This window comes from Lissotriton vulgaris, chromosome 10 (genome assembly GCF_964263255.1).
Source record: "Lissotriton vulgaris chromosome 10, aLisVul1.2, whole genome shotgun sequence".
In the NCBI taxonomy this organism is placed as follows: Eukaryota; Metazoa; Chordata; class Amphibia; order Caudata; family Salamandridae; genus Lissotriton; species Lissotriton vulgaris.
This window is the reverse complement of record NC_141698.1, coordinates 857,124,923-857,137,537: the sequence shown is the minus strand read 5'-3', so window position 1 is coordinate 857,137,537 and position 12,615 is coordinate 857,124,923. Positions and strand designations below refer to the sequence as shown.

The following is a 12,615-nucleotide window of genomic DNA, read 5'->3' as shown; positions in this document are numbered from 1 at the left end:
AGAAACATCAAGTCGGTCAAAGGAGCAAAACATAAAACAGCTACTATATCTATCTAAGAGAAAGACAAACCAACAACTACATGCTAGTACTCTCATCAAGTACCACAGAAACCAACGCATACCTCGTGGGTTGAGAATTGCACTCAAACCATCCCTATGCAAGCATTCAAAAAAATTCCAGGAACGCTGGTATGAGATACTCAATAAGTGCTCACTGGATTTAATCCTTCTAATTATCCAAGAACTATCCACCATCTTGGAGGAACTTTCCAACGAAATTGAGGAAACATCAACTGAATTATCTAAAATGATGTCAGAAGAAGAACTCAAAACCACTTTGGAAGATATCAAAAGCCAAATTGAACGCCATTCTAGAGAGATCAATGAACGTAAAATCCGAAAATTTAAGCGGGACACCTTGGATTATAAACTGGGAGAGGTCTATACGTGGGCTGACGTTTACGCCCAAAAACGAAGAAACCACCCCTATAATTCAAACACGGATACCTCATCCACTGAGAGTGAATCGGGTCAAAGACCACGCAAACCACAATCTACACGAACCCCACAAGATCAAATACCTACAGTGGAACCAACCACCAGTCAAACACACGAAAACAGCCCTTTTTAAGATCAGGGCCAAGCCCAAAAAGGAGACCCAGGAGAGGTAAAAGAAAAGGAAAAGGAGAAAGAAAGGGACCCTCCCAACACTCGGAGCACGACGGCCATAACCAAAGAGAAGGAGAAGAAACCCAAAAAAACCCAACCACAGAGCACCTAGTAATCAACATCAGCGACCAGAAGTTCAATACATATGAACTGAGGTTATTGGAGAAAGGAACTTCATTTGTACCTACTACCTCTACAGACCACCTGGAATTAGAAGTGAGTTTTTTCAAATTAATGCGAAATCTCAAACTCCGACATTTTTTTGACAACGTTGTACCAGAACGTCCACAGCAAGACAAAGATCAATTACTGGGACTACGTCCACAGAGTTCATTCCAAGCTCCTACTAGCCATAAGACATTAGATCTTTTTGAAAACTTAGTTAAACAGGATCTCATGAAAATCAAACACACTAAACCCAAAGCTAGAAACATCACACAAAAAGATTTGGACACGCTGAGCAGAATGGCAAAGAACGACCAAACCACTTTCACCAAAGCTGACAAAGGGGGAGCGATCGTCATCATGAACACCACTATGTACAATGACAAAACTACAGAACATGTGATGGACAAGACAACCTACAACAAACTGGACTTCAACCCCACCATGGAATATTCCAACATTCTAAAGAACATCATTGACCAAGCACACAAACAAGGAACAATTACTGAAAGGACAAAAAACTTCCTCATAACCACCAATCCTAGAAGTCTGACACTCAGAATGGTACCAAAGATACATAAAAACCTCACAAACCCCCCCATGAGACCAATAGTCTCTACTCGAGGCAGCTTACATCAACCGATCGGCCAATTGATCGACAGATATTTACAACCTTCAGTGCAATCCATGCAGACGTACATTAAAGACACTACACAATTCCTACTCAAATTACAACAAATCCAACTCAACCCCACGGATAAGGTGGTTCTATGCACCGCGGACGTGTGTAGTCTATATACGAGCATACCCCATAACATGGGGATCGAAGCCATGGAATCGGCACTCCTAAACACGGACTTAGACCACGATTTCCAATTGTTCCTAATGGAACTCATGCACTTCACCTTATACCATAGCTACTTCAAAACTCGAGATGAATGGTACCAACAACTCACTGGGATGGCCATGGGCAATTCGGCTGCACCTGTGTACGCCAATATCTTTATGCATTGGTATGAAACGCAACATATTCTCAAGAACACCAACTGGACTAATCACCTAAAGATGTTAATTCGATACATTGATGATTACTTCATCATATGGACTGACACAGAAGAGACACTGAGAAAGGAACTTATCAAATTTAACACCATTGATCAACAGATCCAACTGACTTGGGACATTTCAGAAACTTCGGTCAATTTTTTAGATGTGAAAGTTTCGGTAACCCCCCATGGATTCATTACCGATCTTTACGTTAAGCCTACCGATAGGAACAATATACTACTGCATTCCAGCTACCATGAACCCAACTTGATACGTAATTTACCATATTCACAGATGGCAAGAGTCAAAAGGATTACCTCGGACACAACCACACTCAAACAAAGACTCACAGAGATGTTGAAAAAATTCACGAACAGAGGCTACCCCAAGACCCTAATTGAAGAAACCAAATTGAGAATTGAGAATCTGGACAGACCCAAACTTTTAACACCTACCACTAAAACAGAGCAATCACGGACAGTAGTGGTTTCGAAATATTCTACAAGTAGTAAAAAATACAAACAGATCATTATGAGACATTGGTCAATACTCAACATGGAACCAGACTTCAGAAATGCATTTATTCAACCACCAATATTTGCATACACCAGGGCAAAAAACTTGGGAGAAATTCTCTATCATAAACCTGATGAAACCACCACCTACCCGGGAACTAAACCTTGCTTAAATTGCGGTAATTGCAATAACATTATCAAAGGCAACACTATCAATCATCCGAGTCAAGGTCATTCCATCAAACTTAGAGTGAACGCAACCTGCGATACTGCCAATTTGATTTATGGTATAAAGTGCCCTTGCGGGAAAATGTATATCGGCAAAACCGAACGACGCATTAAAGTGCGTCTCACGGAACACAAGTCTAATATCCGACTCAAAAATTCTAAGTCAGCACTATCGGCACATTTCGTTGAGAAACACCATAATGTCTCCCAAATTAAGTTCATTGTTCTTGAGACTGTATCCAAACAAGAAGGGAGAGACAACAACAAATTTCTCTTAAGAAGAGAGAATTATTGGATTTACAAACTATCAACCCAGAAACGGACTGGGTTGAATGAAAGAATCGAATTTGCATGCTACCTGTGAATCATTTGCTCTGTAAATCGATCTTGCTGTTAATGTGTATGTTCCCTTTACCATTGACACTCCACACCCCTGTGTTTAACACACTTTTGTTTCACTCTCGCATTACCACATGATTAGATTACTGTGCACTTCCACCTCTGTCCCTCGAGTTCGAACCCATAGACCATTTCCCACTTTTTAATGTTTTTTCATTTTTTATGGCTTCTGGTTACTTTTAGTATTCGGAACTACCAAGCCTAATTTTCCACAGCTCTCACTTTCACACATTTTTAGCTCACTTTTTCTACTTCACTTCACGCATCAAGACTCCCTTTAGTCTGTTTACCAATTCTATCACAAGTGATCAACCACGTAACCCCGATTTTCAAAATAAAATAACGCGGGAAGCTACGGCTTTCACCGGCGTTTTTCGGAGACGAGTACCGGATGACCAAACTCCGTTCACATTTTCACCAGGTTAGTGTCTATCACCCGCAACATTCTAATTGGCGAGCATTACGGAGCACCTCACGCCCACAGGCGCTGACGGGACTCTTTGTTTATCTTCCTTTTTTTAGATCACACCACTACCCTTTCACCAACAGGCATGTAAGTGACGACCTGACATTTTTTTATGTACACGCAAATGCTTAGAACCATATCCCCGTAGTACGTGTAAACGTGACTCACCCCACTTTTTTAATCATCATAACACAATTGAGTAATCACCACCTATTTGCAAATCTGCAATGTACTGTTTTTACTCGCACTGTTTTGACATAATGCACACCCTACCCTTTACATTACTTTTTGTCATTATCATTGCTTCTAGTGTCAATTCCCTGACGAAGGGCATGCCATCAATGCCCGAAATGCATTGGACACTTAAAAATGACAGTGCCTGATTCCTATAATGTTGATCATGTTTTGGAAAGAAATTTGAACTGATTTATTGAACTGATTTACTAAACATTCAAATTGGAACCATGAGAATAATAAAATGAACAATAATATAATATTGAATGGAAGTCGTTTTCTCACATGAAGGAAAGACGAATACATGTGTGCCAACCATGGGATGCAACTAGAGTCCCTTTAGTCTCACTCTTCCAAAGCATTGTGTTTTAACCTTTTGTACCTTTTTAACCCTCATTTTTTAACATCTTTGTATTCATGTGCTTTATCCACTCCTTTATGATTTTTAACAAAATCTAATAAAAGTATTTTTGACTGACTGTGGTCAACCAGTATGTTATTGAAATGTCTTTAATGAAAGAAAAAACAACCAGCCAACATGTGTTTCGTAAAATAGGGGAGTACCGCGTGACTGCTTCAGGGCTGTATGGCGGAGGAGGAAAGTGATGCGCTGTTGCGAGGTCGTTGATAATTCCACCCTGGCAGTGCGGGTTCAAGTAGGACCAAATGAGGGTCCGATGTCTATATTCCTAGTGGGTGGAGTGTCCACTGAATATATGTGGTCCTCTGGGGGAGTGTGGAAAAGACCTGCAGCTATGTGTGAACGCAACAGTGAAGGACTCGAGGAGGAGGCACCGTGGGTAATGAGTATTGTTCAGTCCAGTGTCTCTGGGAGGTTCAGAAAAAGGCGGGTACGCCAGTTTCACGTAGTTATCTCTATTGTGTCTAGTGGCCTGGATGGAGACTCTGGTCCGTCACGTTTTCCCGATCCGCTGAACTTTTCCTTCTCAGAATTGTTTTTGTAAAATTCTTCTTAACCCAGAGGTAAGAGCTGACCGGGCCTAAACCTCTTCTTGTATCCACTCCACGCTTGATCGTGGTCAGCAATGGCTTTTGACTTTGACCCAGTCTTGTGCGACTAGATGTCCGCGATTGGTTCTTTGATCTTTTAATCACTAGTTTTTCCCAAAAACAGTAGCAATTCAGTAAATTGGATGTCGTCCAATCTATTGAAAATCAATCCAGACAAAACGGAAGTCCTCATAGTTTCAACCTCCACTTCCCCCTGGAATGATTTGTTTTGGCCACAAGAACTTGGACCTACCCCAAAACCGTGCCCTAGTGTTAAGAGCCTCGGTATGAAAATCGATCAGGAACTTTCGATGGCCAACCAAGTGTCCGCTGTAGTTGGCTCCTGTACTAACCTGATCAGGCAACTACGTAAGCTCATCCCCCTACTCTCAAGGAATATGCTTCGAACCATTGTTTCAGCCACAATAGTGTCTAGAATTGACTACGGTAATGCGTTATACCTAGGCCTCTCAAAAAACTCCACCAATCGTCTTCAGGTTATCCTGAATGACGCAGCTCGTCTGATATTTGGAGTTCCGAGGCGAACCCATGCCTCCCCCTTGCTTTATAGGCTATATTGGCTGCCTATAACACAAAGAGTCGAATTTAAGAGTATGTGCATTTGCCACAAAGCAATCCATGGACAGGCGCCAGCCTATATAAAAGACAGGCTTGAAATAGACGAACCTAAGCGCGCCTTGCGATCTTCTGGCTCCTTTTTGCTATCCTGTCCACGCTTTAAACTGGCAACTAAAGGAGGCAGATCCTTCTCAGTTCAGGCTCCTATCATCTGGAACAAACTACCGGAGGCGCTCCGGAGAGAATCCAACCTTCTCCGCTTTAGGAAGTCCCTGAAGACTTTACTCTTCAAAAACGCATTACATTCCAGTAGTTAGGTCACTATCCTTAGACACTCCTATATTTTCATCTTGTTTCTTGTTGCTGTACTTGGTCAGAAGCGCTTTCAGACCTGTCGGTGAGTTGGCGCGATACAAAACCCAGTTACAAATTACAAATTACAATTCATAACTCTAGTTCCACAGATTGGATTTTTGTCATTTGGTGTCAAATAACTTATTACAATGTACTCTGTTTTCCGAAATGGTGTGGGATATTTCTTGTTCTGTGTTGTCACTTTATTGCTGTTTGTGTACTGCATAAAATCTTTACACATTGTCGCTAGGTTAAGCCTGACTTCTTTTGTGCCAAGCTACCCAGGTTTAAATACAAATTAATTTAGTGCCTTTTTGTGGGTCACTCTGCCAGAGATTGTGGTTGTTGCTTGACCAAGGCTCACATCCCAGTCAACCAACAGCTGTATTTCTCACACCTGGTTTGTTTATGTGAGAAAGGGAGTACAAGGTATACTTCGCTACTGCTGGCATTCAGTGGTTCAATATCACTATTTAGATTGTTATTGTTATAAATTACCCTGAAAGGCTTCACTTTATATACAACACAAGTATCCATTTAAATTACAAATAATCCCCAAAAACATTACAACGCCACATTACATACTACACAACATTAAATCTGATAGCAAACACATTATAGTTAGATTTCCTTGGAGCTTGTGGAAATAGAATGAGCTACAATCCATATGACCAAGAAATAGCATTCATCTGCCTAAAAGAATAAGCATCCCTCTTTTTTAAACATTTGGATTGTGTTTACTATACTCCAACACATGGCAGCATATTTGAAAAAGAAAGCTGTGCATAATCAGAAGGTTAATCACAAGCTCTGTAATTATTTCTCGTATTTGCAAATTCAAAACACTCAGCAAAATAGTAGTCTTAAAGTCGATATGTGGAAAGGGGCGACCACTCGGTCCTCCCGAACGTATGGCGGAGTACCACGATCCCCCCGGGAAGCCATCTTGGGCGGGAAGCGAGTCTCGGCTGGTATGCCCGAAGCGGCGTAGCCAGGGCGCGTTTTTTCCCGCCCTAGAGTGGGCTGGCCTAGACACTGACGCGGCTGGCCACGCCCTTGGGGCAGGCAGGGGCGGGTTTACGCCCGCCCTGAAGACGGATAAAAGGAGAAGCAAGACCAGAAGGCATCCTCTTGTTCCTGTGCTCTGAAGCTGCACCTCCTCGCTGCACGTGAGCTCGAGACGGAACGAAGAGCCAATTTTGACCCACCCACCAGCCCCTGAGGACAGCAAGTGGTTTTTGAATAAAGTTGATGGATAACTCTGATTTTCGTTTACAGGTTGGGGTATTATCGTGATGATGTTGAGTATGTAATAAAGAATGGTCGATTTGGGTTATGTTTCGCGAATAAAGAAATTCTGCTTTAGTGTTCATTGGTAAGCATGCTTTTAATACAGTTGTAGTAGTCAATGTCTTTGTAGTTTAGTGAGTTAGTTAGCATTGTCGTATTTATTTTGGTCGGGCGGTAAGGTCATGATCGGTGAGCACTAATTGGAAGATCCCTATGAGTGGGCGTCACCCAACACGGATGGGAGCGCTCGGGGGAGGTGGCCATTGGCCCCTCAACGGGGAGGCGGTCCCTTCTAAGGATGGGTCGCCGAAAGAAAAGGAAAGGTGGTCAAGGCCCCTTCCTGGGTAGGAGGGGTTACAGCCCCCTCCTGGGGAATTTCCCGGGGCCAGGACGTCTGCGACGGCAGATGTGGTAAGTTGTGTGGGGTTTGGGGGGGGTCTACGCTACCTTCTAGATACCTCACACGAGTCCTCGGACGACCTTTAAGTGGCGTCGAGTTTTATTGGGGCCCCCGTCAAGTCAAGGGAAATTGGTAGTTGCACTTGAGGTACGCCTCTGTGCGGTCGCCCCTCACAAGTGAGGGGGATATTTCTGGTTTAGGGATCTTGACACCGGTTACGACCTTGCCGTTGGCCCTTAAACGTTAGGATGTACAATTTCAAAATTTCAAGTAAATGTTTTGTAGGATGTTAGTTCGGCTAGGAGAACCTTTGTATTAGAGAATCTGTTAAGGTTAGCCAAACATCGCAATGTGGTAATGAAATTGTACATTAATATGAAACTGTTGATTTAATGTTTTAATTTTGTTTCATATTTTAATAAATACGGCCGGGAGGGTCACTCCCTCCCTCTTCCAAAAACTTCAGAACTGTTTCCGGTTTCCCTTCCTTTGGGGATTGTGTTGAGAGGGGGTGGCGGGTATCTCAGCCATATTCCTAACGTGCCCTACAAAGGAACACAGCTGTAATTGAGCGCCTACAGTAATTATGTTAAAATTGCCAGTGATATAAAGAATGCTGCATCCAGCAGGAAGAACTTTTTAGAGACTACTCCTGGGGAGATGCCAGGCTTGAGATGTGATGGTTTGGGTCAACTGGTCCTGCCTTAATGAAGAAATTAGATGCTTTGTCACCCTGGTATTCTCGTTGCCTACGGAAAATTAACCCATAACATGTTTTACACGATAGGGGGTAGTAATCGTACTGAGTTGTACCAATGAAAAAAGGCAATTTAAGTAGCCAGCAATCAGGGATGCAGCCTGAGCATATAATCAGTGTATGTCAAAGGGATCGAAAATTCACAAAACACGCTACTGTATAATTATCATAATTATTGTTATAATAATGTTATAATAATGTTGTTGTTTGTCACCATCATTTACATTACTAAGTACTCCCCTACAAAAAGGGAGGGGAGAAACTTCAGGTCCAAATGTAAAACCAAGAGGTCAAGAATGCCTTGGAGAAATGTATGGAGTAAGTATCCATCATTGCCTCCTATTCCTGCCAAAGTGACCTGAATGAACTGCTTTAGAGTATGTAGCTGAACTGGGTTGACATGGCAGCTCCTTTACTTCATTCAGTAATTAGCAAAAGTGTCTTACTGTTAGTTACACATTTTGGTGATTGTCGTGAGACCTGAATGAAACCTGGGACATGGTTTACTTTCTTTAAACTTCAATTGAGAAAAGGGGTCCAAAGAAAATAATAGAAAGCCTAATCTGGGTTAAGTACTCAAAACAGAAATAGGTAGACTGTACATCCACGAAAAACAAATTATCCCCCATTAGGAGTGCAAAATGATAGACTGCATGTGTATGTATAGCAGGTGAGCCGCGTAGGGGGTCTGTCCAGCAAATGGTATCTTTCAGTCCAGTATGGATCTGTGTCCCCTTCTGGTCTTCCACTGGCCAGTAATATGATGCCCCCAAGTCGCAATCAGCTTGTAGGATGCTTCTTTGCCAGTTTACTGCGTTGTGTCCTCACAGTGTTGTGGCGTGCCCCTCTCCCACAGGTTTAGGCCTGGGTGTTAGGAGCTGGCATGGCGGGTCAGGTAAAGTCCTCGCTGAACCCCACAGCAGAGTCAGGCTTTCCGCTCCATCTGAGAGACTCAGTCTGGGGCTGAGGGATGTCATGTGGCAACAGCCCCTGCGGGGTTGGGATTTGTGTTGGTTCGGGGGCCTGCTGCAGCGTCTAAGGTGGATGTTTGTCAGGCAGCCAGGTGGAAGTTTTCTTTGTTGTACTAGTCAGGGAGTGGGGTACATATCTGCTCAGATGCCTTGGCGCAGGACAGAGGGCGCTGCAGCACACAGGCCATCACGGCAGGGTCACTTCACAACCAGGATACTTGACATAAGACGGTGAAGGAAAATCAAACAATATATTACATTTTCCCTCATCGTCGTCTGTCGAGTCCCCCACCCTGCCCCACCATTCTTCCCTGAATGGGCTGCTCCTGCTGGCAGTTCTGGCACGAGGCCTCTTTAGTTCCAAAGGAGTGAGTAGGGGCGCGGGCATTCATCCACTAGTGTGACTCGGAAGCCACCATTTTTGGAAAGGCAGCCCGGCGTCTCCTCAACTCTGAGCCAGACAGCACCGGCAGCCCAATTTTTGGTGTGCAGTCTTGGGGGCAGTCACTTCGCTCCAAGGAGCCCCCACAAACTCAGGGGGGGAAAGGAGGGGGGTTTGACTCAGAGTGCCGGAGATGGGCAGGATGGAGCTGGTTGTAAGGGTCTCGGCGGAACTTCACTGTGTAGCTGCAAACTCTATCAGGCCTAGCCCCCACCAAATGTTGCAAGTTTACCTGTGAATGGTGATTCCAAGCTCTTCTGGACAGTATGGGGGATATCATACAGTTATAGTATTACCAAATGGTAAACCTCAATGGTTTTCCCCTTTTAGACAGTTGTACACAAGCAAAGTTCTTCAGATTACATGTATAGAAATTTGTGCATGGAAAACTTGAAAGCTCCATCTCAACTTGTGTTGCGCCTCAAAAACAGACTTCATGTGGAACTGATTTCTCATTATGAACAAGATTCACAATGATTTTTCTCCATGAACAAGTGTGTATTACCCCTTAAACTTTAGGACACTATAACACTAAATCCAGAGAAAGAGACAACAAAGATTTGTTAATCAAGAAGTACAAACCCAAGAGCACCCTCCTTTTATATGTTGTTACCCACATCTGTATTTATGATATTTGTCAGTCACAGAAATCAACTCAAATGAGAATGCCATCTGTGCCATTCTCATAAGAGAACCTGCAATATATTACATTCTATTCACACAGGAATGTGGGAAAGCAGAAGAGTGGAGTTGACATTTAGTGTGGCTGAATAATCTCAACCCACAGCTCTGAGGTATGTCGAATCAGATGTAAGTGATGCCTGCATATGACATTATACATACTCCTTGCACTTGCGATGCATCAGTTGCCAATCTTGTAGTTAAAGCCCCGGTGCTGTTTTTAGGGTCATCAAAATAGCCGACATCCTAAAATCAATAAAACACAGAGAGTTGCATTACTGAAATCTTTTACTAGGCCACATCAAATTAAATAATAAGAAATATGAATTTGCTCATCTGACTAATGCTCTGTAGTAGACATGAATTGATCGATAAACCACATACATCAGAAAGTCACTGACAAGTTGTTCCTTTTTGCTTAGTGAGGCTCACTTTGTTTCAGAAACACTCAGAGCTAGGGGCAGATAGTGTTGCTGAGATTAACAAGGTTCTTGATTAGAAAGTGGTCCCCAAGTACTTCACCCCATTTATCTTATTGTAAAGCGCATTAACCTACCCTGGCTGCATATGTGCATCGATAAGGTGTACCTTGCAGTACCTGAGAGTCAGTATGCTTTGCTCTGTGGCTCGAGGAAACTTGGAAGCCAAAGCTCTTAACTTACAGAGAATTAGCACATGTGAAGACGAGTAGGAGAAGCATGCCAAAGTTAATAAGGCAAGATTGAGGTGGGCAGGCCAGAGGTATAGGTGCCTATAGATGCTTTTTTTTTTAGTTTTTGGCTTTCGGTGCTTTGGTGGTACATGAAGGGGGTGTGGATCTGACGGGCAATGATAACGGGCAGTGTCATGAAGGGCAGCTGACGAGAAAGTTGAGAGCACACTTAAAATGTTGTGCTGAGAGTGACACATTGGCCATGGTTTGGTCTTTGATGCTGAAGTGGATGTGGATAGAAACAACATAGCAAGCAGGAAATGTGTGTATTTGTGTGCCTCTAGAAGCAGTAAGAAGTGAACGTGGCATGCATGTTTTATTACTGTGTTATGTTACTAATTTTTCGTATAACTACAGTCAACAATCCCTTGGCCTCTTGGTGCAATCCTGAGTTCCAATGTGCAGAACGTCGTCTTCAGATGTATCGCTTTTCCCAATGAGTATTATTCATTATAGGATATTTTGACCTTCAACCAAGCACGTGTGAGTGTATTTACGGGGTAATTTATCTGAGATTATATAAGTAGTGAGTATTGAGCCTCGTGAATGTATACTGAATCTGGGCGTGACTAGCGTTGTTTGACTGCCAGGTGAAACGCTCATGTTAGTATCGCCCTATCATGCCCCAGATTGCAGACCAATGTCTCCCAATCTCAGTGCATATCAGGGTTGACAGGGTCCTATTAGGCTTCTGTGCCCCATATCCAAGTGTAGTTGTCCTTGTATGTCCTTGCTTCTGTGAGCCGCCCCCGCCCCAATACCATCTCAGCAGATTTAAGTGCCATTGTCCTGTGTCAGTGTCTATGCGTGTGCACTTTAAGTGTTAGAATATTTAGAATAATCCCTTTCAGCGGCAATGCACACTTACTGTGACGTGGGAAAATGTACCTCTTAAGGTACAGTGCATTTCGCTGGCCCTAATGTGGGCAGTGGGGGAATCCATCTTCCACACAAGCAAGCAGGGTTGTGTGGTGTCCCATGGCCCAGAGACTGCATTGTTGCCTGGGGCCCCAGTGGAGAAAGGGGCACAAATGACACAACAGGGTGATGAAAAAATATCGGAGGAGAGGGATTCCTTATTGTAATAGTTCCCCACCCGAGTTTAATGGTCGGCGGGACATTTTACTTACAAGGAAAACTAGAGACGGGCGTTTAGAGTCCCAATTTTCCACCTTTGATCAAGACATGCAAGGAAAATATCAAAACGGATGGGCACATAGTGTTGAGCTCGGTTCTAAAAACATCCACAGTAAACATAGCACAACGGGAAAATGTAATAATGATTATATATCAAATTATATGGCACGAATACCAAATTATATGGCACCTAGATACATTTAAAAACGTCCGCAGCTGAGGGAGGAACATGACATCTGAAAATGTAAAGCAAAACACATATATACACTACCTGTCTTAAAATTGATTTGAAAGCCAGGTATCGCAGCCTCTTTGTAAGAATCTCTCCGGCTTTGCCAAATGTGAATCCCTGTTTAAGAGAAGAAACATGCATAAGAAAAGTGCGGTACTTAATTGCAGATCTCTCGTGCACACAATCGTCAATTTTAGTGCCACATAATTTAAAATGTGACTCTGTTTCCGATGCCTGTGCTATGCTGGCACTCTTGAGCTATTACTCCTATATGTGGCGATCATTAACATTCATTACTGAGAGTAAAGTCTCCACATTTTTTAATG

The 12,615-nt window shown here is 43.1% G+C and overlaps 1 protein-coding gene across 2 annotated transcripts in view; it reads right to left on the bottom strand.

Annotated features, from left to right (window-relative positions):
* LOC147688904 (ATP-dependent translocase ABCB1-like) overlaps positions 1–12,615 on the bottom strand; it is a 509,764-nt gene that overhangs the window by 103,798 nt on the left and 393,351 nt on the right. For both annotated transcript variants that reach the window (XM_086941799.1, XM_086941800.1), the window contains exons 19-20: positions 12,329–12,406; positions 10,371–10,454 (exon numbers count right to left, since the gene is read on the bottom strand). In XM_086941799.1, the coding sequence (XP_086797925.1) occupies positions 10,371–10,454; positions 12,329–12,406 (162 nt within the window). The remainder of the gene's footprint in view (positions 1–10,370; positions 10,455–12,328; positions 12,407–12,615) is intronic.